Here is a 24,269-nt window from a genome sequence, read left to right as displayed (position 1 = left end):
ATTCTGAGTGGGTGGAATTAGCGGACCTGACAGAGGTGGAAACATTTTGTGATTTTTTTTCCTCTCTTCGTAAGCTCTGAATAAATGAAAACCACAGGAAGCCAAGAGAGCAACAGGTGAAACTTTGCCTTAGTGAAAAATACAAACCCCGCTGCTCCTGCAGAGAAGGTCAGGTGCAGCTGGTGAACGGTGGCACATGCTGCAGACCTGTGTCTGTCTCTGTCATCGGCAGGCTTTTCCTGTTTTCTATGGCGTTTGACCAAATTCTGAAAGCATACTATAAAATGAGCGCTAAGAGCCTCAGCATGACTGAAATGCTTACCCCACATCAGCTTTCTGCTGAAGTCCCAAGGAGCCCTGATCTGTGTCCTCTGTACCTTTAAGATCCTGAGAATGGCCCACTGACCACAGTGCTCTGTTTTTGATTTTCAGGCCTGCTGTGAATAGCTTGCTCCAGCATGACTGTTGAGTGCAGGGCTCTGTGGAGGAGATCACAGTGAGAGAGCAGGTCGGCCAGCAAAGTCCCGTGGTGAATCTTGTCAGCTGAGCTGCTCCGGCAAAGAGAGGCATTTGTGATACCATAAAGAATCATATGATTTAACTTTAACCTAGTTCCCATGAAAATGCTACCAGTTGAAAAAAGGAAAAAAAAAACATGGAAAAGGATGATCATGGAGAGGGAAGGCAGATGCCTCCCTGTTCAACACTGGTGATTACATGCTATGCATATTCATGAAGTATCTCACCTTGTTGAGTAGGGGTGTTCAATAACAATATCACTCATTGCCTCAGCTCAAATGGTTATGGTAGAATGCTGAAGTAACGTCCTGCCTGAGGTAATAATTACTGCAATGCAAAATCAGGAATGATGTCACTGCATAGTGGCAGGTTAAGTTTAAGGTTATGTCACAGTGCTGAGGTTGCTCATGGTGTCAAATACCCAAACCAGGATGACTTTTGTTCTATTGTGTAGCCAGACCTCAAAGAGCTAACCCTGCTCGGTCATGTCAGGTCCGCATTCTCCTCATTCTTCATTCACATTCTCATTAATTCTTCTGGAACAGCTTCTGGGGTGCCATTTTTGGTTAATACAGTCTGGCAATTCAACAAAGAAAGATTTGCACCAGATGGCAAAGTGATTTGGGTTGCTAAGTGTTCAAAGCACATTTTGGCTTTTTTTTACATTTGAAGATGAAGCAGAGGGTCAAACCTCTTTCAGTGTGCCCCATTCATCAGCAACCAAAGAGCAAGAGAAAAAACAAGGTGATTTACAATTAATTTAACATGCACACAGAGCACATAACAGAGTCACTTCAGGTAGTAGCTGAATGCATGAATCTTAAGTTCGATGTCCAGTTTGTACAGCTGGGTGATGGTCAATTTTCATATCCATGTCAGTTTCAACAAGTCAGTTGAAAATTCACGTTAAAAAACAAACTACGAAAACTACACTGCATTTACACTTCAGTGGGCTTCTTGTGATGTGATCATCGCGTATGCATTGAAGAAAAGGTACTTTATCCGCTGTTCTTTAAGTTCTACAAGAAAGCAAATGATAAGCATCAATACGATTTTTGAGGTAAACATACAACTTTAAGGAATGACTTTGACCAGCCTAAGGGTCTATATCAGATCTCTGAGTTACCGCGATATTATTTAACTCGTAGTGCATTTATATGTTTCTGTCAAAAAAGCCAACCAAAAAAAAAAAAAAAAAAAAAAACAATACGGAATAAACAATGACGCTGACTCTTGGAAAAACGCTGGTTTTGACTCATTAATTTCTTTCCGTTTGCAGGATAGTAAACATTTACCAAAACAGTTCCTCCCAAATTCTAGCAGGTAGGGCACTACAGTTTACCTGGCGCGAAACCTGCGAGTAGAGTGCGTGCGGACTTCCAGAAACCGATAGCGAGTGTTACGTAACAGGACTTAAGAGGTGGTATTTTTTCTTTTTCGTTGAAGGAAACAGACAACAAGAAAGCACATCAATCTTTTTAGTTCCCACTTTTTTCTTACGAAAAAGAAGACTACTAGATCATATCCGGGGCTGGTTTATTCTAATCTCTATCGCTTTACCCGGAAAAAACTCAGCCTGCGCGGTCACATACACACAGACAACACAAATGCATACACAACATGTGAGATAAATGCAACAAGTCGTTTTAGTTTTTTGTTTTAAATATGGGACGCTGATTTGTTTCGTAGTTTAGATATCTTTGGAGTATTTAACGCTGCTACATTGGACAACGCCTTCCCCAGAGAATACGGCTGTATTCGGGTAAGTTTGCACGAGTTTCTGTGTTGCATAGGGCTGTAACTTGCTGCTTGCGATTTAGAAGGTGTGGCAGGTCAAAGTGCCTTACAGTAGCTAGGTGACATGAAGCCGGGCAAACCTGCTGCAGAATGAAAGCTGATCGTTAAAAGGGTTTTTTTTAAATCATTTACCAAAGTACTCCCTTTTAACGTTTGTGTCAGGAGCGGTACAATGCGGGGAACATTTCAAAGGCGGTGTACAGTAGGTTTGTCAGCATGTCAGCTTTTTAAATGGGTTTGGTTACTTTTTCTACAAATAACCTTAGCGACGGATGAGGACTGACCAATTTTTCCACGTTGTGTTGCAGCGAAGTGCACGATTGTCAAATAGTAATATATATATCATGTTTTATTTTCGTGTTAAAATGTCTTCATAATAGGAACGTGAACAGTGATGACAACAAGCCAACTTAAAAGTTGGAAGTGGCTACATACAGAGTTTTCTTAAAATTTTACTCATGATGACGGTAATTTATACGGGCTCACTCCTGTCCATTGCTATTTTACAGTGCAAAATTTGTAAATACTGTACATTAAATGTAGCAAGGCAGCGCAACTCCAGGGTACATGAAATGGATTCCGTTGGCACGCACAACTTTTTGACGTTTTGAGTAGGGGTTGTCACTCTTGTCGTTTTGTTTTAAAATGTGGTATCTCCGTCGAGCAGCATATGGCTTAGTAGATAGTATGTGTGTGAATTATTTTGTGCGAAATATTTTGATACAGTATAGTGCCAAAAGGTATACACTCTACAGGTTGTGATACGGAAACATAGAGGGAGAACTACACGCACTTATGGATATGTGTGGACAATTGTAAAAAGATACATACTGATTATTCATTATTATTATTATTTTTTGCATTCCACTAAGTCTTTATCTAAAAAATTGCAAACAAAGCCGTTTGTAGGTGTCCTTCGATGGAGCAATCGCCATTTAAAATGGCAAGCATATATATTGTGCCCGGTCTCGCTTCACTGCAAAATAAAGATGGTTTCCCCTCCAAAAATATGAGGAACAGTGTAAAACCGCCTTTCAAAACAGCATTTCAAGTTTATATTAATAAGAGGGCCACAGTAACAATCTGCAGCTCCAAGGACTTGTAAAGGCTGAAAACTATTTTTGGAAGTTGAGTAACCGTTATGTTAAAGTATAATTATAGGCCTGGTGGCTGCAGTGCTTAATTCTTGGAGCATACTGTTTTCTGATTCAGAAAGGCACAACGGTTTGCTTAGATGCCTCTTCCCTAAATATGACAGAAGTGGTTACAGTGTGAAGATCACAGTGCAGAGTATGTGTGTGCCCTTTGGCTGTGACATGAACAGCTGATTATACCAGTCAGAGCTCTCCATTTACACATTGCTACTATCATTAACTTGTTAACTTTTACATCATAACTCTTGAATGGGCCATGTGTCTGTTGCACAAAGAACACAGTTCTTTTCAGCTTTCTAATGGCCGTTACAGGTTAGTTTGAATGACTTCATTTGACCCTCTACATTATGTTAAGAGCATTTTTTGAGGTGTTAGCCTCAGGTGTGAGCCAGACCCACTAAGAGTGAGGATAAACTTTTGTTGATTTTGTTTAGGATACACATCAAATGCAAATTGCCTTTGCTGACACTCAGTTTTTTTTAAATACTATATTGGCTAGGCCTAGAAATCAAGTTACTATGAAGCTATGTTAAACGCATAAGAAGCTTGGTTGCTTTTCAAGATTCAGAGACTGCGCTGCACCAAAAGACAAAGGTCTTTTCAGTGCTTATTTTCTTTGAAGACGTTTGTAACCAGGTTAAAATACCATTCAAGAAATCCAAAGGAATGTAAAGACTAACATATTTGTCCAAGTAAGATTAAAAATGTAAAGGTTTTTGAAACTTAAAGTATGGGTATTTATAGAATGTTTAATAACTATTTTTGGTAGTATAGTAAAAATAGTAAAAATCACATTGTTATTATTATTATTAAGAGTTTGTGTAATGGTAATCTACAATTATGTCTGTCAGTCACAGGGTCCCTAATCTGACCCAGAGGTCACATGGCTGAAACTGTACATAATTATCCAGTCATTACACTCACTGCTGTGGAGTGCTGCCTTAAATGAGGCCACATCTCAGAGTTAAAGTTCTCAACAATAGGTAGTTATTTGGTTAACCCAATTGGCCGCTGTCATGTTGTCTGCTTCCAGGAAGTAATATTCTGCATGTCCACAAAGAGCACTTTATTAGATAGGGCTGTTTACACAAGCCTGGCTCCACTGGGTTGATAAGTTGAATGAGTGATGTGTTCCTGGGGGTGTGACGTCAGCGCTCCGGACTGCTTAGATACATGCTGTAAATTGCACAGCAGTGCGATTCCTATCACACAGAGACTTGCTACTTGCTGAGCCCTGGACACGATGGGGCATGCCTCACTGGCCGATTCTCTGTGCGCATTGCCGTTGGGTTTCTTTGGGGTCGTGACTGGAAATTGCACGTTACAGAAAACCGCAAAAAAAAAAAAAAACTAAAAACCGTCAGCTGAGGTCATTGCCTATTGTTGTGATCTGGTTTCATGCCATGCCTCCCATTGATTCTGTGCAATGGCCCCCTGTTTATCAGGTTCAGCCCTGAAACTCTTTTGTGGAAGAGGAAAGTTTTGTCATCTGGAGGGTGCTTTACGAGCAGTTCTGTTGCAGCAAAGTGATTTCCATCAGTGAGAATGTGCCACTTTACATGGAGTCTGCTCTGCTGTATCGGAGGCTACAGTTCACCTTCTGACTCCAAGGGGTGACGTGTCCTTGAGTTGTCCATTACTCAGAAATAAGCACAACCGCTTGCCCATCTGACATTATCATACTTGTTTAAGCAACTATAGATTGCATTTGCGTCAGCAAGGGAGATCTGTGGTATTTTCCACTTATTGGTAATGTGAAAAATGTGCACTGTAGAGCTCTTCTTTCTGGGCAGGAGCTCAGCAAGTGAATTGCAAGTCCTCCTTACCCCACATGGTTAACCATTAAAGAGTTTCTAATGGAACTGTGTGCCTGGAAAGTCTATTTATAATTTTGTTTGTGTATGTGTGCACTTGTGTGTGTGTGTTTGCTCTGATCATAACACCTTTGTATTTTCAACTATACTGTCAGCTCTTATCAGGCTACTCAGTGCTCTACCTCTGAAATGAAAAAGATCCGAGCAATTATTTTTTCTATGCATATTTTTGAACCCAGATGGCAGTTAGTGTCTGTTTTTTACGGGCCACTGAGTCGTCTGTAACAACTGAAAGTTGTGCAGCTGCATGTTTTTGGAGTACAGGGCAGGTTCACTCACTGAGGAATTGTCTTGTGCTTTCTGTTGCATCTGAAATCTTCATCTGATATCTTCTCACTTTCTCATTGTTTCAGATTTCAGGCTTCAGAGTTTTGCTCCCCTGCGATTGATGGATATAGTTTCTTTGGTGACTTGCTGCACCCTCACTTGAGGGCTGTTGATACCTCTGATGAGAGTGCAAGTGGAGGAGTGGAGCTCTCTGCACATCCTGTATTCTCATTAACAATCTGTCTTTCCATTCATCCATGGTAGTGTGTTGAAAAAAAAAAACAATGTCTTCAACCTCTTAATTAGCTTTAATCTTTATATTTGGAAAATATGCTTGTTTAGCACTTTAGATTAAAATTTTGAACCTTGTCGTGACTGACCCTTTATGGAGAGTCAAGGTTGTACATGTTACATGACTGAAGGCCCCTCTTCTGCAGCAGGAATTCTCTTGGACAGGAATTCTCTGTTATGCAATACATTGTTAGTTTACTTACAAGTGCTAATCTCTCTGGAGTTGCAAACTTTTCGCAAAGATCTGTGTTGCTTGGGGATGGCTTGACATTGAAAGGATACAGGCTGAGTGGGAAGTGGTGAACCAGCATTCCCTTATCCTTTCAGTAACCCTGGGGAATATCGCAATAGTAAGAAATTCAGATAATCATGCTGACAGCAGTGGAATTAAGAAGGATACTTCAGTTTTGATACACTCATTTTAAGTGGTGAGTCATCCTTGAATGTCTTAATTGTCAAGCAGAGAGCATGAACTCTCTGCTGCAGTTCCAAAGGGAAGAGCGTCATGTGTGCCATCCTTTCTTCTGACTATAATACCTACTGTTGTTTGCTCAGTCAAGATGACCCCCCACCTCCCAATGGTGGCTCGGTTTAACAAGCTGAATTCTGGTTAGGCCTATAGTAAGCTTGCGAAACCTGAACCGGGTCGAGTGTTTGTGCTTTGCAGTGGGAGTATCATTGTTTCTCTCAGCTTGACCCAGCACTGCTCAATGAGACCTGTTGTCCCCTTGTAAACCATGCGAAGGGGGAACATTTAAAGAGTCATCAGGGCTGGTGCCGCAGCATGCATCTGGTCCGAGAGTGGGGGGAAAGTGCTTGCTGTGCTCCCGACACATCTGCGAACCAAACCCCACACCTCGTGTCCTAATAACCAATGGGTGTTACGCAACCCGGATGCGAGGCGCTCTCTCATCCCTCTGTTCCGGAGACAGCAGGCTAGGCTTCTCCAGGGCAAACACAGCAGTGTGGTGCAAGTGGGACGTTTGTTATAACGAGGCCTGGAAGTAAGTTGTGTTAAAGACTGGCCTGTTTTCCATTGGTCGATCGTGCTGGAGTCGGTTAAGGCTGCTGGGTGAGGCGGTGAGAAGGGAGCACATGCTACCCCAGAGTGTGTGCTGTGCCGTGCCATGTCGGTCTTTGCCCTGCCCTTTCCATGTGGCTGTGACTCTAATCACCGGCTGATTGACAGGTAGGGGCACTGTATCTCGAAACCCTTCAGGAGTCCAGATTGTGGCTAGGGCTACGGCGCTTGACATCTCCACTGCAGACGTGGCTTAGTGCGCGTTATGTATCCAGCTGAAATGTGCTTATGTGCAGATCTAGCCACTCTGAAACTGGTCTTGAGAGTCAGAGCTGTAATTTTCCTGCCAGTTTCATGGAATAGTTTGGGTACACATTAGAGCTTTAGAGGTTAGATAATGCCTTCTCGGATACAGTTACTGGGCAAGCTGTTGAATTTGACCTTGTGCTTTGTGCGTGTGTATCTGTGTGGGTGCCTATGTGTGTGTGTGTGTGTGTGTGTTTGTGTCTAAATGTGTGTGTGTGTGTCAATCAGAGTGTGTATGTGCATGCATGTGGATATACATGTGTATGCAAGGCACCCAACTGAATATTGCAACAATGTGTTTATTTTCACTTTTTCTCCTTCTCGGCCAAAGGGTAATGAGAGAGAGCTCCAGGAATGCCTTATGTGGATCGTCAGAATCGTATCTGCGGCTTCTTGGACATTGAGGAAAATGAGAACAGCAACAAGTTTCAAAGGAGGTACTTCATCCTTGACACTCAGGGAAACTTCCTGCTGTGGTACATGGACAACCCACAGGTAAGCTGCAAATCTTAGGTATCTCTCCTACTCAGCTTTGGAACAGTCCTCAGTTTGATAGACTGCGTAGGTGTCCATCTTTAAACACTCTGCCTGCCTGTGACACTTTTACACACACGGTAAGCATCAAATGCTGAACTCTCCAGGAAGGCTCCAAATTTGCAAAAAACGGAGTTGAGGTTTTCTGCAGGATAAGGGTGTGTTTCAGTATTTGAAAAGGAGCAAAGTTTTTCCTTACCAGAACAATTAATATCCTGGCTTTGGCATCAGGCTTGTCTGAATTTCAGATGATAGACACTTGTCTGGTATGAAGCTGGCTGGCTAACAATTATTGTGTCAGTCAGATTCACACATCCTTAAATAGTTAGGCTACAGTGACATTGGAAGAGGTACGAGAAGACTTTCATTGACAGTAATTGTCAATGAAAGTCAATGAAAAAAAAACATTGGATATACCACTTTGTATTTCACTGCTTATAATGAAAATTGTAAAAATTGAAAATTGAAAATCTAATTGGTCTACGGAAATTGAAAAACATCGGCAATAAATACTCTGATATAGGCTAATCTTCTAACGTCACCTTAGAAAGCATGAAAAACTGACTATGGTTAATGTTAGAGACAGACATGTCCAAAAACAAGTTTTCATTGCTGTCAAGAGGCCGCAGTGCAGACCTGGAATAAATGCTTTATGGTGAAATCAGCTATCTTTCACTGGCTCGTACCAGTTTGAAAATATACTTCAGTTGGAGATATTTCGTCTTTTGACCTCTAGACCTAAATCTCTTCTGTCAGTTAGTGTGTGACAAAAAGACACGTCAGCAGCGTGGCTGATCTGAGAAGTAAGGTATCGGTGTGTGTGCTGCAGAAGCCACTGTGACACCACCAAAACTCTTGAAGAGGAAGTGTGATAAAAATAGATTAATAAAAGTTCATGGTGCTGCCTTTTTTTCTGTCTGCACTGCAGACTGAGTATGGAGCATATGTGCAATGATGCCATGTCATTTGTATTCCATGTAACTGAGAAGGTCAGACAAGGCAAGATGGAGTTCGTCAACATGACCCAATGATTTCCTTCCTCTTATTTCATGCATCATTTCACAATTGTTCTCAGTTTGTCAAAGACGTGCCTCTAATCACATGTCAAAAATAGAGGAATATTAAACACATCTAAAATTCCTTGGTCTTGTCAACAGTGATGTTTAGGATCTGAGTGAGACCTGAGTTTTGTCACTTTAATAATAGTTACAGTTTTGTCATCCTTTAGATGTGTATTGATGAAGGAATCAATTTAACAAATAATGCTAATTTAACTGAAGAAACATTTTGAACAGCCAATTAAAATTGGTGTTACAGTGTTGTGAACTAACACTCCAGAGGCGCTATCAGCTAATGGAGCACTGGATAGTCATAACTGTCAAAAATGTCTGCATGTCCACTCAGCTCAAAGCAGTCAATAGTGCACATCCTTTCAGAATAACGTCATATTTTAGCAAATGTACACATCTGATTTGTCAAGATAGCTCAGGAGGGATCAGCTGTGTAAACTACCACCAGCAAGCAATATGAATTACTAGATTTCTTAGACTGCTGCAGTTCTGCTTGCTGCATCACTGGCTATGTTTCCACCAGCTGTCCTGGAGTCAGGTCTCAATTTGTAAAAACAGTCCTCAGAGTGCAAAAAAAAAAAAAAAATTGTAGGTCACATTTACCTCCAAGAGCTTTATCTTCCCAAGTTATACTTACTGAAGAAGTTGAATGTGCATTTGTCTGCCTGGCCATTTGCTTTAATGGTTTTTAGAACATTTAGGCTAAATGTTTTAACCAGCTTACAGAACCTGGAGAGTGTCTAACTACTGAATATCTTAGGTCTTTGTGTTGTGTCTTTTAAAATTACAATCAGCATCACCAAATAGTGCCTCTATTGGTTCCAAGGACAATGTTCTGTTTACTTTGGTTATGCTTACTGTTTAGTTTTTCAATGATTATACAGTAATGCTGCATACACTGTTTGTTTATTTGACCCTGTAACTTGCTAGATTGAGAAACATTATCATAATTTTTTAAATAATGTGTAGCCAGTGACATGCACCTAATGTAGCCTTTATGTAAGTGATCGATGGCGTTGCAACCAATAACAGTTATTGAAAATAATGGACTTAAGCAATACATTGGGAGGTAATACTGTAATATGGAAAGAAATCAAGCAATATGCAAATTTTATGCAGAAAAATATGCAAAGGTTATATTTGTATATGATAGAACCATGTGTATTATAGTATTGAAATATTGATAAATATTTCAGTATTGAAACTTTGAAAAATTGCATGATAATCATTGGCCAGTACTGGCCCAATGAGGAGTGATTCCTGTAAGTCTTTCAAAGTGGTATAAATTCCAGATACATCAATGTTCAATGAAATATCAGTCTTGTCCTAATGTTTTCTTAATCGGCATGATTTATGTTGGCTGCACTTGCATCTAACGTAATAACACTGAAACTGAAAAAAATCAATTTATGGTTATGTAAATTAAAATATACAAGTAAGGACATAATGGTAATTTTACACTATTTGTATTGAAATGTGTTTTCCCCTGAATGTCCTTCAGTAATTCAGACGTGTTGATGCGCTTCGGGATTTCTTTATTGAATTTGGGCCTTTGGTTGTAGAACCTGCCCAGTGGAACAGAAGCAGTGGGGAGTCTTCAGCTGACATACATATCAAAGGTATGTGCTCTTTTCTAGTCAGATTTTGAATAAACACACAAAAGCCAAGCCACAAGACCTGAATAAGGCCCCTTCTCTGTCTGCATTAAGCATATATTTCTGAATTGTCTTGTGTTTAGTATACAGGAGCCAAGATGAGTAACCACCCTGACAAGTAAACAAACCATCACTATTGTCTGTTCTCATCAATGTAGCAGTCCTAGCATTAGCAATTGGCCTACTGGTACTGAGCCAGGATTTCTGGGAATGTTTATAAAAGTTTCTGAAAAGCCTCATGTTGAAGCGATTCTATTGTATCTGTGCCTAATTCCTTACTGTTTCTTCCTGTTCTGGCTGTCTTGCAGGTCAGCGAGGCCACAGTCAAACAGAAACCCAAGGCTGAATTCTGCTTCGGTGGGTCTGACTAGCTGGAGCTCTGTGGATGCACTTAATCATGAGTGGCTTGGAGAGGGCATGGTCAGAGTGGGCCGGTTGTGCCTATATATGGCAGTGTCTGCTGTGTGTGTGTGTTCATGCGCGCGTGTGTGTGTGTGTGTGAGTGAGTGAGTGGCTGGTACTGTTAAAGTATCTTACAGAGTCTAGCAGAGCAGTTACAGCCAATATGAACACTATCTTTTCAGGTCTTTTTTTTAACTAATGATACACTTGTGTCATTCAGGACATTAGGTAACATACTACAGTTGTAGGAACCGTTCTTTGTAAACATGCCCTCTCTCTACACATAAGAGTACGATTGTATAATATTGCATAGCTGTTTGGAAGCTCTTTTGGATGCTCTTTTACTAAATACCACTCTTGCTTTTAATAATAATTACAGAGGTTAGCCGGGAAGTAAGTGTAGAACCAGGCTGCCAACCATAAAAGCAAAAACTGATGGCTTCAAGAGATTTCTTGAGAAAGCATTTATTTTCCTTGGCATTGCTTCTGCAAATTCTTCTTGTGTCACATCCTGGCATAGCGCCAGGCAAGCAAAAGCCATCAGCTGCCGTCCTGGTGGATTTCCACCTTTTTTGCATGTGTGCGCACGTGTATGTGTGATAAAGAGCTAACACAATGATTCTTTTCCCCAACAGTTATCAACGCCTTATCTCGACGCTATTTCCTTCAAGCCAATGATTCTGTGGACCTGAAGGAGTGGGTGATTGCCTTGAATAAAGCCACCAAGATTACAGTAAGTGTGACATTCCTCACAAGTGAAAGTTTACAGTGAAGTTACTTCATTCCTAACTATCGTAAACAATACGTGACTGATCATTTTTTCTGCATGAACCACATGTGTGTCTCTGAGTGTTGATATCTGCTGCTGTATCTGAGTGAAGTTGTCATATTTAAAATGTCATGGCCCGCTTGACTGATAATAGCATTTTTTAACTTAAAGGGTAATTTCCTGGTTAGGCTCTGACTGTGCGGAACTATTGAGTCTGGTTTAATGTTTTTGGCAGTTGAAGATAACCAAACAAACTGAAACTGTGATTGATTTCAAAAGGTATATAGGATATTTTAATGGTATAGTAACAGATGGTTAAACATGGAGAACCAGAGTAAGAGAGCGTGCAGGGCTCTGCATGTGGCCTGGGCTTGGCAAACCCCTTCAATGGGGATCCTGGTTAGAAAGGTCATAAGCAGAACAGTGAGAATCATATACAATGAGATGACCAAGAGTTGCAGTCTCATGAGGGCTTCATTGACTGGTGCAAAACACTGTGGTGAAAGTTACCAAACCGGACGCATGATTCTGGCCATTCGCCAGCAGTAGCTCTGTGCCAAAGTACATAGTACTTCATTTACAGAGTCCTTGAAAAGGGCCTGTCCTATTCACCTAATTGTAATGTAGGTGTGAATAAACCCTCATTAAAGGGCTTCTCCTGTTAACAGTACAGCCTGGAACTGAGACAAATGGCAGTGATTGAGCAGATATAGACTGTGTCTGTGTTTACCCACCCAGTTTCTTTCCCTTTTTGTCCTTGAAATAAAGCTGTTGTCTATGTGCTGTTGATCCATGTTGATCCTCCTCTTCCACTTTTTTTGTCTACTTTGCTCTTGAGGCAGTGTTTGTTCCTCTGTAGGGAATTAGAAATGTGATGAAATTACATACCTTAATAAACCATGATGAAATGTGGATTTGTTCTCTCTAAGCCTTCAACCGGTTAGATCATGGTAGACTTCATTTCATTATTTTCTTGAAAGTGAAGCAACAACAATTACACAAATGTGTGGTGTCATTATTCAGGCTTTTACACCAAAAGTTAGATATATGATTGATGTGTAGGAAATGCCATACGTGACTTAGCATTGGGGATTGCCCTATGCAGCAGAAGTTGGTGCATGATGAAGAAGTTAAAGTGTCAATGTTTTTCCCTTATGGCCGTGACACATGGCATGTTGATGTGTGTTTCAGTCTTACGTGTTGTGGGGCAGGAGGAGATGCCTTTACGTTCAGGGCCTCTGCAGGGCCTGCTTCCTGCCATTTTGAGGACCCAAACAGCATTTTGATTGATTGCATATACTTTGATTGGGGGGGAATGGGGCATTTTTTGTGGTGTCAGGGGTCCTTGTGTTCAGCACCCTTGGTGAAAGACACAAGTCGTGAGGTATGGGCTGCCAGTGAAGCGTCTGATAAGAACAAAGTGGTTCGTGCTCTGGCAGCGGAAACAGTTACATGCAGCGTATGACTGCCTGCCACCACGCGCTAACAGTATGGCGCACAGGAAGTGACATTACAGGGAGCATGACCTGCCGATTAAGAGGAAGTCCGTGGGTGTGCTGAGGTCAATACAGGGTGCTAGGAATGTGCGAGGACAATGATACTGGGGACTGGGATCCAAAAATACAGGTGCCCCCCACTCTCCCCTGATGCAATACCCCTTTTATTATTATAAAACTGAATAACATTGTATCTTAAAATATTTTTAAAGCTGGTGTGTATTTTAAAAAGCATCATTCAATACAACACATCTGATTATTATATGGAATGCAAAGTTCACGTTTTACCATCTCAATATTTAGGCACTTTCCTCACAGTCCAGAGATGGCAGAGGCAGTGAACCTAATGGACATCTAGAGGAAAAGTCTGTAGCTAGATGTAAAGTACTATGCCTTTATAAACCATCCTTATATGGGCTATTGACCTGGTGTGCACTTAAGGGTACATCTAAGCACTTTCCCTTGGGTTCATTTTCAAATATTTTTTGACTTTTGTTGTTGTAGTATATTTCTAAGGGAAATGACTGATTTTATGCTTGTCTTTCCAACTGTGTCTCAGGATTTCACACAAATAGATAAGCAGCATGAGAAATATGTGACTATGACCTTTCATGGCATAATTTAATTTTCTGGAATGAGTTTTGACCTGAGGGCAGCCCTGCCTTGAGGGCGCAGACATTCCAATTGATTTGATTGAAAAAAGAAGGTGTACTTTTTCATACTTTTTTGCTTACACATATATTTAAAATGATAATTATGATGTTCCTGATGCAAGTATTTCTGAAATTAAAATACAATCAACTTGTGGTCAAAATGCATTATGTGGCCTCTGAATTACTGGCTCTGGAGGAGTGCAAAAGAAGGTGGAAAGCTGGCTAAAAAGTAAATTAAAATAAATGGCACTCAGGTTGTTTCTTAAACCAAAATATATTTTGAATCACTGAGATTTCATATAGCTAACTACAGCTCAATTTTTACAGCTCAGTGTTTTGTTGGCTCTACAGTAAGTAGCTTGCTGAAGACATTGTTTCGTTAATTTGCCAGCAAGGTAGATAGCTAACATTTTCTAGTGCAGGGTACTATCTAGGTATGCTAAGTAGCTTGCTAGGTAGGTTGCTGGCAAGGTAACACAACATTCCTTCTTTCTGATTGCTGTTGTTAGCTAGAAAGCTAAACAAATGAAATGAAGTCAGCCGTGGTCAACATGATTCTTTCATATTAATTTTCTGAAGAAGGCCACCTATCTAAACAAGCTAAATCTAGCTAACAACATTCTAAAAAAGCATTTGGCTCACCTTTTAGCTTTGGGGTAGCAGTTTGGTGTAGTGGTAAGGTGCAGGGCGTGTGACCAAAGACTTGCTGGTTTGATTCCGTGCTGGGGCACTGTTGTTGTACCCTTGGGCAAGGTACTTAACTCACACTTGCCTCAGTAAATATCCAGCTGTATAAATTGACAAAATAACTCCCTCTGGATAACAGTGTCTGCTAAATAACAATAATGAGATGTACCGTTTATGCCATTTTGAGACCCACCAAATATCAGTCATTAATTCTGCCTGTTTGATCTGTGGCCTGTTGGTACAGTTTCCCCAGATATGTGGAACATCTTACACATGTTGGCCAAATTAGCAACCATTGAACTAATCTTGACCTGTGTAGTCAATGCCGTATCTCTGGGCTAAACCTCTAGGATGTCATTTCTGACTAATGCACAGTTGTGGTATGTTTCCAACATGCTGTTTAAGAATGGGTGATTGAAGGATTCTTTTCCAGAATTTGACAATAGAAGAGTTTTCCATGCAGTCATAACAGAGGTCATAATAGTTAAGAACAACTGGAGATGTGCACATACTAACAGAAGTGGCTGCTTAAGATTTCAACATTATACATCCACTATCTCCAACTTTTATTTTCCAGCTGCGAATAAACTGACATACATGATAACTGTAAGTTTATGAACCTGCAAGACCCTTTAACTCCAGCCATCTCGAACATGTATGCTTTCCATTGCCTCTTGTTAACAGGCCCCTGTGCTTAACAGTTTATCCCTTCAGTTTGGAAAACAAAATATGAGTTGAATAACTATTATTTTAGGATTTACATTCAATAACCTGGCAGAATGACCTTTAAAAGCCTTGACACCAATGGAGTTTCCCTCTGTTTCGATACATTATCACTGTACCTCGCTGTTTGAGGAAGCTTTAAAGGTGGTGGTTTACTAAGTAATAAATTACTATTCAACAACATTGAACTACAGGTTAAAACACTAGTTCACTTCCCCTTTCTGCTAAATAGATTGCTTGTCTGCCTGAAATATTCCTCTCTCAAGTCCTGTGCTTAGTGAGGTGTAGAATCTTCGGTTTTATCCTGTGCCGAAAGGTGTGCCTCACAAATGCCCACCCGCTCTACCCTTGTCACTGACTATAAAACTGGTAGCCCATGGCCAGGCCAGGTCCCAGGATGATGCCTGATGCAGGGTGCTTGCTTCATGATGTGGCTTCCCATTACATTTTGGTTGACAAGTCCGTGTCGGGTTTTAGAGAGACGCGCGTGGTCGTCGTGCAAATCGTGTGCTGCAGGCAACACGGTGGGCCAGGAGGTGTCTATCCTGCACTTAACCACAGTGATGTCAGTGCTGCGCTTGCATTTGCATCCTGCAGCCTTCGGCGTTTTTTCACAGGCCCCCTCCCCCATGTCAGACACCTGCCAGCAGGCCCTTAGATGTGACGCTCACGGCTGCTGTGGAGGAGGTGACCTCAGTGAATCAGCAGTAGCAGGGTGGGCTGGAGCCATGCTGCGTGAGAACAGAAAAGCAGCACATTCAAGCTCTGCAAGTTTTACCCTGACCATTCTGAACGTAGACACCAGAGCTGGACATGAAGCCTGACACATTACAGAGCTCTTCACAACTCATTTAGTTAATGTGAGACCTTTTTTTTCTCTGGACCAAGTGTTTTCCCACCTGCACTGAGACAGGAAGTGCTGCTGTGTTGCACTGTCTTGCACTTCCTCTATTGCCTCAGGGTCCTGAAGTCTGACTTTCAGCTCTCATTAATACTCTTCTCAGGAAACCCTGCATGAACATATTTTTCTGCTCACTGATGCCCGTTTGTGTTAACAAGTGAAATGTGTATCCCCTACAGATGAAGTGCGTATTGAGAGGGAGAACATACTTTGTAGTTATTCATAGATGTAATTGTCCATTGGGAAGTTGATACCATGTGTTTTACACATTGTGAAGACTTAACCAAAAATTTGAAATGGCACGCCATACATTGACTGGTCATAATTAGTTTTGTCTTACATTACATTACATGACATTATTTGTCTTGTTGTGCTTTGCAGGTTCCAAAAGTAAGCAATGTCCAGCAGAACTCAGAAATTGCCAAGGTAACATCAGAACCCCAGGTTAAGAAGCAGCAGGCCTACAAGACTGAGATTATCGGTGGTGTGGTGGTGCACACCCCAATCTACCAGGTATGGTGGGCTGGCCTCTTTACTTCTTCAAAAATGCTTCCCTATTGAAGCAAAGCAACCTTTACTTTTTCACTCCAGAATAAGGACTTTTTAATATTTGGATACAGTTTTTTAAAATGCTGCTGTGTGGGGCTTGTACTTTTCGAACCGTATGGCTGAGAAGAATTAACCTCAAGATTCTCAAACAGAAGAGTTCAGCAGCTGAGGCTGTGGTGTGGCATGCAGATCTTCATGAACTTGCCAAGTGAGGTATTTATTGCTCTTGAAGGAGTAGAAAATGGATAAAGATATTGCAGAGGCACATTTTTACTTGTGGCTCAAGTCCTTCAGGCAGATAAAAGAATGAGAGAACAAGAAAGAGAGTGAGAAAGAGGGTGCCTGTAAAAGAGTGACAAAGATGGGGAAATAGGGTGGGTCTGGACCACACCATTCGAGCTGCGGTCTGAAGATTGAAATCTGGCTTTGCTTTAGAGCGTTAATCAGGCCACAGTGTCACAGCCCCAGAACACCTGACTCTTAGCTGAACTGTGTGTACTCTGCATTCTCTCAACTTCAGTACCACTTCCTGGCGACTTCAGTCTCCTCCTCAGCTGTGCTGCACTCCACACACACACACACATACACACACACACACACACACACTCAAACACACATGTGCACACCTTGTGTGATAAGGTCCATTTGACTACCATACAGCAGATCACATCTAGTTTAACAAATTGTGAAGCCAACAGTTGGACATAGCAGTACAGCAACAGTTTTCAGCATAGTGCAAGAAGGAAAGCTGCATATGCAATTATTATCCAGTAAATCAGGGGGTATGTGGTTTAGATCATTATTGATTTTTGAGGGAGTATCTCAGAATTGCAATAGTTAACTTTTCCCAAGCCCTGCTGGTATTATAGTGGGTCAGACCGTGTACTTGCTCTCAACATTTCACTGAGCTGTTGAGCTTCAGTGAATACTGAAGAGCTTCATCTGCACATCCACTGAAACGTACAAATGGCTTTGGATGCATTCTGGAAAAATCAAGAAATGAAGACATTGTATCCAAACCTCAAATGAGTGCAATGAATTACAGCAACCAGCTAGTCTGAACAGCAGGGTTTGTCTAATCTGTGGTGGCTGGAGTCCAGCCCACTAGAAGTTTTCAAGTGCTCAGTGATATGTGTATGTGTGTGTGTGTGTGTGTGTGTTTGAGTATGTGCATGTACATGTGTGTGTGCGCATTCGTGTGTATGTCTGTCTATGTGTTTGTTCGCATTTGACACTGCATATGCGTGTTGCTATTTTGTACTTGTGTTTCAATTTGTCTAACTGCGTGTGATTTTCTGCATGTACATCATGGCATATGCCTGTGGCTGTCACTGCCTGCATGTGCGTTTCACTGTATATGCGGCTCAATGTCTGCAGAATGAAGGCGAGGAGACGGAACTGGGAGAATCGGGCTCTCATGCCGGCGTGCGGCGGCTGCCCAGCTCCTCGGTGAACACCAGGCCGGGTGTGGCAAGGTGCGGATACTGCGTCAAACAGGGAAACGTGGTGAGTTGAAGGAGCTCGTCCCCAGCCCTCATGACAAACCCACAGGAAGAAAACACAGGTTAAAGCTAGGCTGCTCTCAGTCCCACGTCTGCCGTCCATACTCTTAACACCACAAGTTTTTTTTGTTCATGAAAGAGGAAATGAATTGTAGCCATATACATGAAAAAGTTGCAAGATTGAACTAATTACTTATAGTGAGGGAAAAGAAAGGCTTCAATACCTAGTAGAAGAACAGGCAGGAAGTGTTTTATGTCATAAAGGCATAAACTTCATGAAGTTATGAAGCGCTTTAATTCATAAAGGTACCAGTTAAAAAGAAGACATTGGAATGCTACAGACACTTAAAACTGAGTCTTTAGTTAATGACAAAAGAGTGATGAGTGTGCTTGATTTTCCTTACAGAGGAAGAGCTGGAAGAGGAGGTTTTTTACTCTAGATGACAATTCTGTCAGCTACTACAAATGTGAAACGGTGAGTTTTAATGATTACATCTGTCGCATGCTCCCCTTACAAGCTCAACAGAGCTCCACAAGCCAGTGATTGACAGCACTAAAGCTAAGCCTGTAATGCAACACATTATGGTTATGTATAATGTTCAGTTACAGGCGCTGTGCAATTACAAATGTTTTGAAGTGGATTTGGGGAGTAAAAACATGTGTCTGGCATGTTTTAAGTAAACACTATGCTTGGCATTGCATTTCCTGCAGATGCACTGATCTGTTTATTGAAATTGTATTTTGTCAACTGTTGCAAGAGGGACTCTTCAGACTGGGGTTCTGCATTTGAATTGCGGTTTTGCTTTAGTTATGACAACTGTTGCAGCAATACTGCTGTGAACCTTGAGCAACTACAACGGCACAATTAGGAGTTTCCACAGAAATTGTAGTTGTATGGACTATATGTGAGACAAATGGTTTTCCTGCCTGCATGTGTCTGCACATAGAAATCTGCGCATATTCTATGCACACTGTGTGTCGGGTGTCTTTGTACAGATAGCGCATACACTGTCCACAGCCCACGGCTCAAACAAAAGACAGGCGCACTTCTCATGCAGAGCAACCAGACCATGTCTGCCTGCCCACGGTTGCAGCATCCCCACAAAAGTAACTCTGCACTGCTTGTGGCCTCCTGCCCACTCGTTGGCCACAAGTGTTTGCAACGTGATGAAGTAGAGCAGTACTATCTGTAGATACCAACATTACCCCCACCCACCTCTTGAGACAGTTGCTCTTTAAGATACTGTCAAGACTGACACATACCTTCACACTGCATCTTTGTTTGGTCTGCATACTTGGTACAGTATGTAGAATTTAATTTATTTTATGCAGTTAAACAGATATAAGTATACTTTTTTTCCCCGGTTGGCCTGGTTTTCCTAGTACTTTGATTCTCTGTGGAAAAACATACTCTTCCCAGATCTTTATGAGAATACTTAATCTTAAAAATGGGCTACATTTTGATTGATTTATTTTTTTAACTTGGATATAATGGAAATTGTTGTTCACCTTACAATAATCATAATAATAATAATAATAATAATAACACTAGAAACAAACTCATTCTCACTGTAGAGTGTATGACATGTTGGCAATGAGTGTGATCAGTGAACAGCAGTGTTAACATGGCATTGTGTTTCTCAGGACAAGGAGCCCCTCAGAGCCATCCTGCTCAAGGATATACAGAAGGTCCATGAATGCCTTGTGAAATCAGGGTAAGAGCTCATAACCAGCATTGGTCATCTTTACCCTATAATCCACATGTTACTTAGCAGTTCCATGGTTCATGAGGTCATTTAGCTCTGTTTCTGGCTTCACTCTTTCAGGGACCTACTGATGAGGGACAACCTATTTGAGATCATCACCGGTTCTAGAGTCTTTTACATACAGGTAACCCTGCTTGACAGTTCAGTGACATTTGTTGCTTGATAGTTGATTGTTTTCTGTTCTAACGCCATATGTTCAATAATAGAAATCACTTGTTCCAACATGGGGCTTCACTACGTTTGTTCACTCCTTGATGTGTGCTGTTTTCAGCCTTCCTTTAATCAGTCTCCTCCACATGTGCTGGAAATTGCTGTTTGAAAAAAGCTTGATGGCAAGCCTGCAAGTAATCTACTTATTAAAGGGAAAATTAGAATTAATGCAATCTGCATATCCAGCGTAAGCACACTGCATCTGATACGCTGCACAGTTTTCACATGCAAAGCTGCCATGCGTCAGAGAAGGAAGCACTTTCGTTGCATATTACAAAGAGTCTTTAATCACCAGAAGACATTTTGCCTTTTACTTTTTCAATCCGAAAGAGGTTGACTACATCCAATTTGATACTCTGCTGAGGGGGGAAGATGAAAGCTCCTTGCATGCTGCACTGTGTGTGCTGAATTCTCATAGGTTAGCTAGCATATACATATAGGTCTTTTGAGACCGATAAAAAGTTTCTTCATCCCTGTGACACATTGTTGAAAACACTTTTTTCAACTTAGCGACAGGCCGATCTCCAACACGTTCCCTCCCCTCCAACACAGAAGGAGTAAACCTGCTCGGAGCAGAGCGGCTGCACAGCGCAGCCGGCTTGAAATAGCGGGTTGACCCTATAAGGACAGTGCCATTGACAAACAGGGCCAAGTACAGCGAGGTGTTTTTGAATCAGAAGGCGTATCTGTGGAGATGTTGTGAGTGAGTGAGGAGCGACCCGAGGGACAGGCAGTGTTAGTCTTGAGCGGTCATGCCGTTCCTCCTTTGGGTGTTCTCTCTGGCCCCCCACACCTGTGTTTACACTTGGGGTTATTGAGAAACAGGCGTCCCAAACGGGGCGACGGCCCTCGGGCCCTGTTTATGTCCACCGTGCTTTCCTCCATCTGTGTTTACAGCACAACACTTTTGGGTTTTCTTGAACCGCTTCATCGCCCACGTGTGCAGTCCATAACAGCCTTTCAGAAAACGGACGCCTGTTTTTCTCTCCGAGTCGGAAAAATAACAGAAAAATGTAACATCCTGAGTATGCCCTTGGGAGCACGGTTGATTGAGAAGGTTTTGACTGTCATTCTTCTCAGACCTATGGTAATTAGTGTGGCCCACATAAATGGGGAACAGTCAATGCATTGCAGTTTAGAACAGTATGATACATTAAAATGGGCTTATAATGTGTTGAATATGTTACTTTGCTCCTATTCTCTGACTTCCCATCTTCTGAGCTCCACATGTCTTTAAACCAACCCATAGTAGTTGCTGTTTTCTCAATTTAAAAACATTGGGATGTATGCATGTTTTCATTTTGCATATATTTTACTATTATCTAAATGTCATTTGGACTTTTTAATCTAAATACTAAAAATTATATTCTTATGCATTTTGGGTCAATTACTTTGCTCTTTCACTATCTTTCCATAAGGCAATGCTGTAGCTACTTATACTGTTAGCATAACTATTACCATAGTGTGAATGAGGGAATTAAGTAGTCTCTAGTTTTGAACAAAAATAGATGGTTAAAACTGAAGTGATTGTAAGAAATAAAGCTTGTATTTTATGCTCACAATTTGTCAATGTTAGCCCTTCTTTTCCAATATCGCCATCTAGACATAAAAATTTGTTACTGCAGTACAGGTGCTGGCAGGTTGATGGTTGCTGGAGATGGTCAAATACAGTTTTTTTAGACTGAAGAAGCAATTCTTTAATTATTCTTGATTCATGCCCAAGACCTCTCAATTTCTTCCTTTTACATTTTGTAACTTGTGTTGGCTTCATTTGAACTTTTGGATTTTTATGTTTACAAGCAGCTGCTGTTGTTGTTGACATGCGTATAGGGATTGATACAGGAAGAAGTGTGAAAGGGAGAGAAGTGAGGATTCTTTCTTTGGCATCTGGTCTGAAAGCAGTGTTGTTGTGTTATAGACAGACACTCCAGAGGATATGCATGGCTGGATTAAGGCCATCTCTGGGAAAGTACAGGAACTGCGTGGCCCTTTGAAGGTAATATGCGACTCTTACTTCTGTGTGTAGGACATAGGACTACATTTTAAGTTCAGTTTAGAAATGCCTAATGCATACAATGAATAACAGGCCTTGTGCTGTCCTCAGTATCACCAAAACAATGAATGGACTATGTGTCTTTGTTATTCTGTGAAAAGAAACATTAATTAAATACTGTAATGTCCACTAAGTGTTGGAAAAATCTGAGATATGAAGGTCGTAGTTTTCCATAGGATTAACTTTGAAAAAAATGTAACGGATGTAGTTTTACTGCACAGAAGGCAAACAAGTAAAACCAATCTGCATGGTCAAAAGAAATATGAACATATTCATGTTTTGTGTTATGCTATTCTACTGTATAACTGTTAATGATAACTTTCCTTTTATGTATGACTGCATGTACTCTTTCTGTACTTCATTGTACTCTGTCAATCTGGTTCCCTCCCCCTAGGATAGTGGATTCGCACGCTCCTCTTCTCTGTATCGCTATGGAAACAGGCACCCTGCCTCAGGTGCTCGAGGCCGGCAGACGGGCAATGAGCAAAAGAAGGCCCCCCTGGTCAAGTCGTGCTCCGTGGCTCCATCGTGGCAGCCCTGGACCCCCGTGCCCACCACAGGGCCTGAGCTTGTGGAGGTGGAAGAGGGGGAGGGCCAGTTCAGCTCCCTGCCCACTCTGACAGGAGGGACCGAGGAAGGGCAGGATGGGGCGGGCAGCCGGAGGCGCCACAGGTCCCAACCACAGCCACCCAGTGACAAAGTCTTCCCTTTCAACATTGACGATGACGGCATCCGCACAACTGACGTCTAGACGGGAGATTGGGTTCAGCTGAGAAAACCAGCGCCCCTCCCATGGAATTCCTCTGCATTGCTGTCACTGTCTGCTGTTAGTTTCCCATTGTGCTGTGCTCCACTTAAAGTGAACACACCATGAGCAGAGGCTTACTGGATGAGTTCTGCACGGTCAAGCTGTAGGGTGTATTCACTCCTGTGTGATGAGTTATAGTACTGCAAACGCTGTTAGATGAAGTGACAGTGGCAGTATTTCATATAACTGTTAGATAGCGGAGTTAAAACAGTGTCCGGGTAAAATTGAAATATCTTGGGTTTACCTCTGTAATGTTAATGGTGACTTGTCATGGTACTCTAATGAAGGAGGAGGATGGGAGGAGTAATTTGCTATGCTAGGATGATGCACAAAATACCTTATACCCCAGTATATGGGAACTTACTTTCATGTAGCTTTTAAGATGCCTTTTTTCCAGTCTCTCAATAGATGATCTTGTTCCTGATATCTGATGTTTATTGTACAGTCACCTTGAAACTTAGGGTAAGAGAGGATCAAGTGAAGGGAGGGTAGTTTTGATTGAAACTTTTTGAGCATGTCGTTGCTGCACCAGCATTGTGAACTGTCATTATTCTGAAAAAAACATTTGTTCCCTGTGTTGTCACAAAAATTGTACTCCTTTGGCAGGAAAATAGGCAAACCAGATAGCCAATTAAAATATTAGAGCTTGCTGCAAGTTTTTTAAAGCTTTTTTCTTACTTATGCCTCTGCGATACTGCTACCCAGCTACATTGGGGAAAATGACATTTCAGTGAGGAATTATTTTATGGATAATACCTCAAACAAATCGGTTTAATGTTGATAAGACAGTAAACATCAGTAATGTTCTCTACCATATATTATTTTCTTTGTTTGATGTGCAAAAAGATTTTAATTCCATATTTGTATTCCATCTTTGTTCATTTATTTTGTTTAAATGTGTTTTTTTTATTTTCATCAGTAATATAACTATAGCGTATGATTTATTCAGAAGCAGGTGGTTTGAGCTGGATGCTATGTAAAGCATTGTCTTCTGTCTTGCTGGCATGACAACAGAGTAACAGTTCATTGCAGATGGATATTCTCAATATTTGTGCCTAGTTAAACTAGTTAAACTCTTTAGCCTGCTTCATTTTTCACAAGGCATTAGAAATCATGTCAAAATATATATGTGTGTAAATAGAATTCTGGCTAAGTCATTTCCCACAAATAACAGAAAAATGCTGATTCTGTGTGAACATAGCAAGTGTAGGACCAAAGATTTTCTTCAGTATATTCTTTAGGAAAATTGCAAATGATGTTGT

At 41.3% G+C, this 24,269-nt stretch overlaps 1 protein-coding gene across 1 annotated transcript; it reads left to right on the top strand.

The window, feature by feature from the left end:
- The first annotated feature begins 1,895 nt into the window (after window positions 1-1,895).
- si:ch211-204d2.4 (uncharacterized protein LOC100003662 homolog) lies at window positions 1,896-23,811 on the top strand. Its single transcript, XM_036527525.1, has 12 exons — window positions 1,896-2,281; window positions 7,561-7,724; window positions 10,396-10,452; window positions 10,797-10,845; window positions 11,526-11,623; window positions 16,501-16,632; window positions 18,046-18,174; window positions 18,577-18,645; window positions 19,815-19,885; window positions 19,997-20,060; window positions 22,065-22,142; window positions 22,594-23,811. The coding sequence occupies exons 2-12, from the start codon at window positions 7,584-7,586 to the stop codon at window positions 22,948-22,950; spliced, it is 1,245 nt and encodes a 414-aa protein (XP_036383418.1). The 5' UTR covers window positions 1,896-2,281; window positions 7,561-7,583; the 3' UTR covers window positions 22,951-23,811.
- Window positions 23,812-24,269: the final 458 nt, after the last annotated feature.

The sequence above is a fragment of the Megalops cyprinoides genome, chromosome 4 (genome assembly GCF_013368585.1).
Source record: "Megalops cyprinoides isolate fMegCyp1 chromosome 4, fMegCyp1.pri, whole genome shotgun sequence".
Classification (NCBI taxonomy): Eukaryota; Metazoa; Chordata; class Actinopteri; order Elopiformes; family Megalopidae; genus Megalops; species Megalops cyprinoides.
This window is presented reverse-complemented; position numbering and strand designations above follow the sequence as displayed.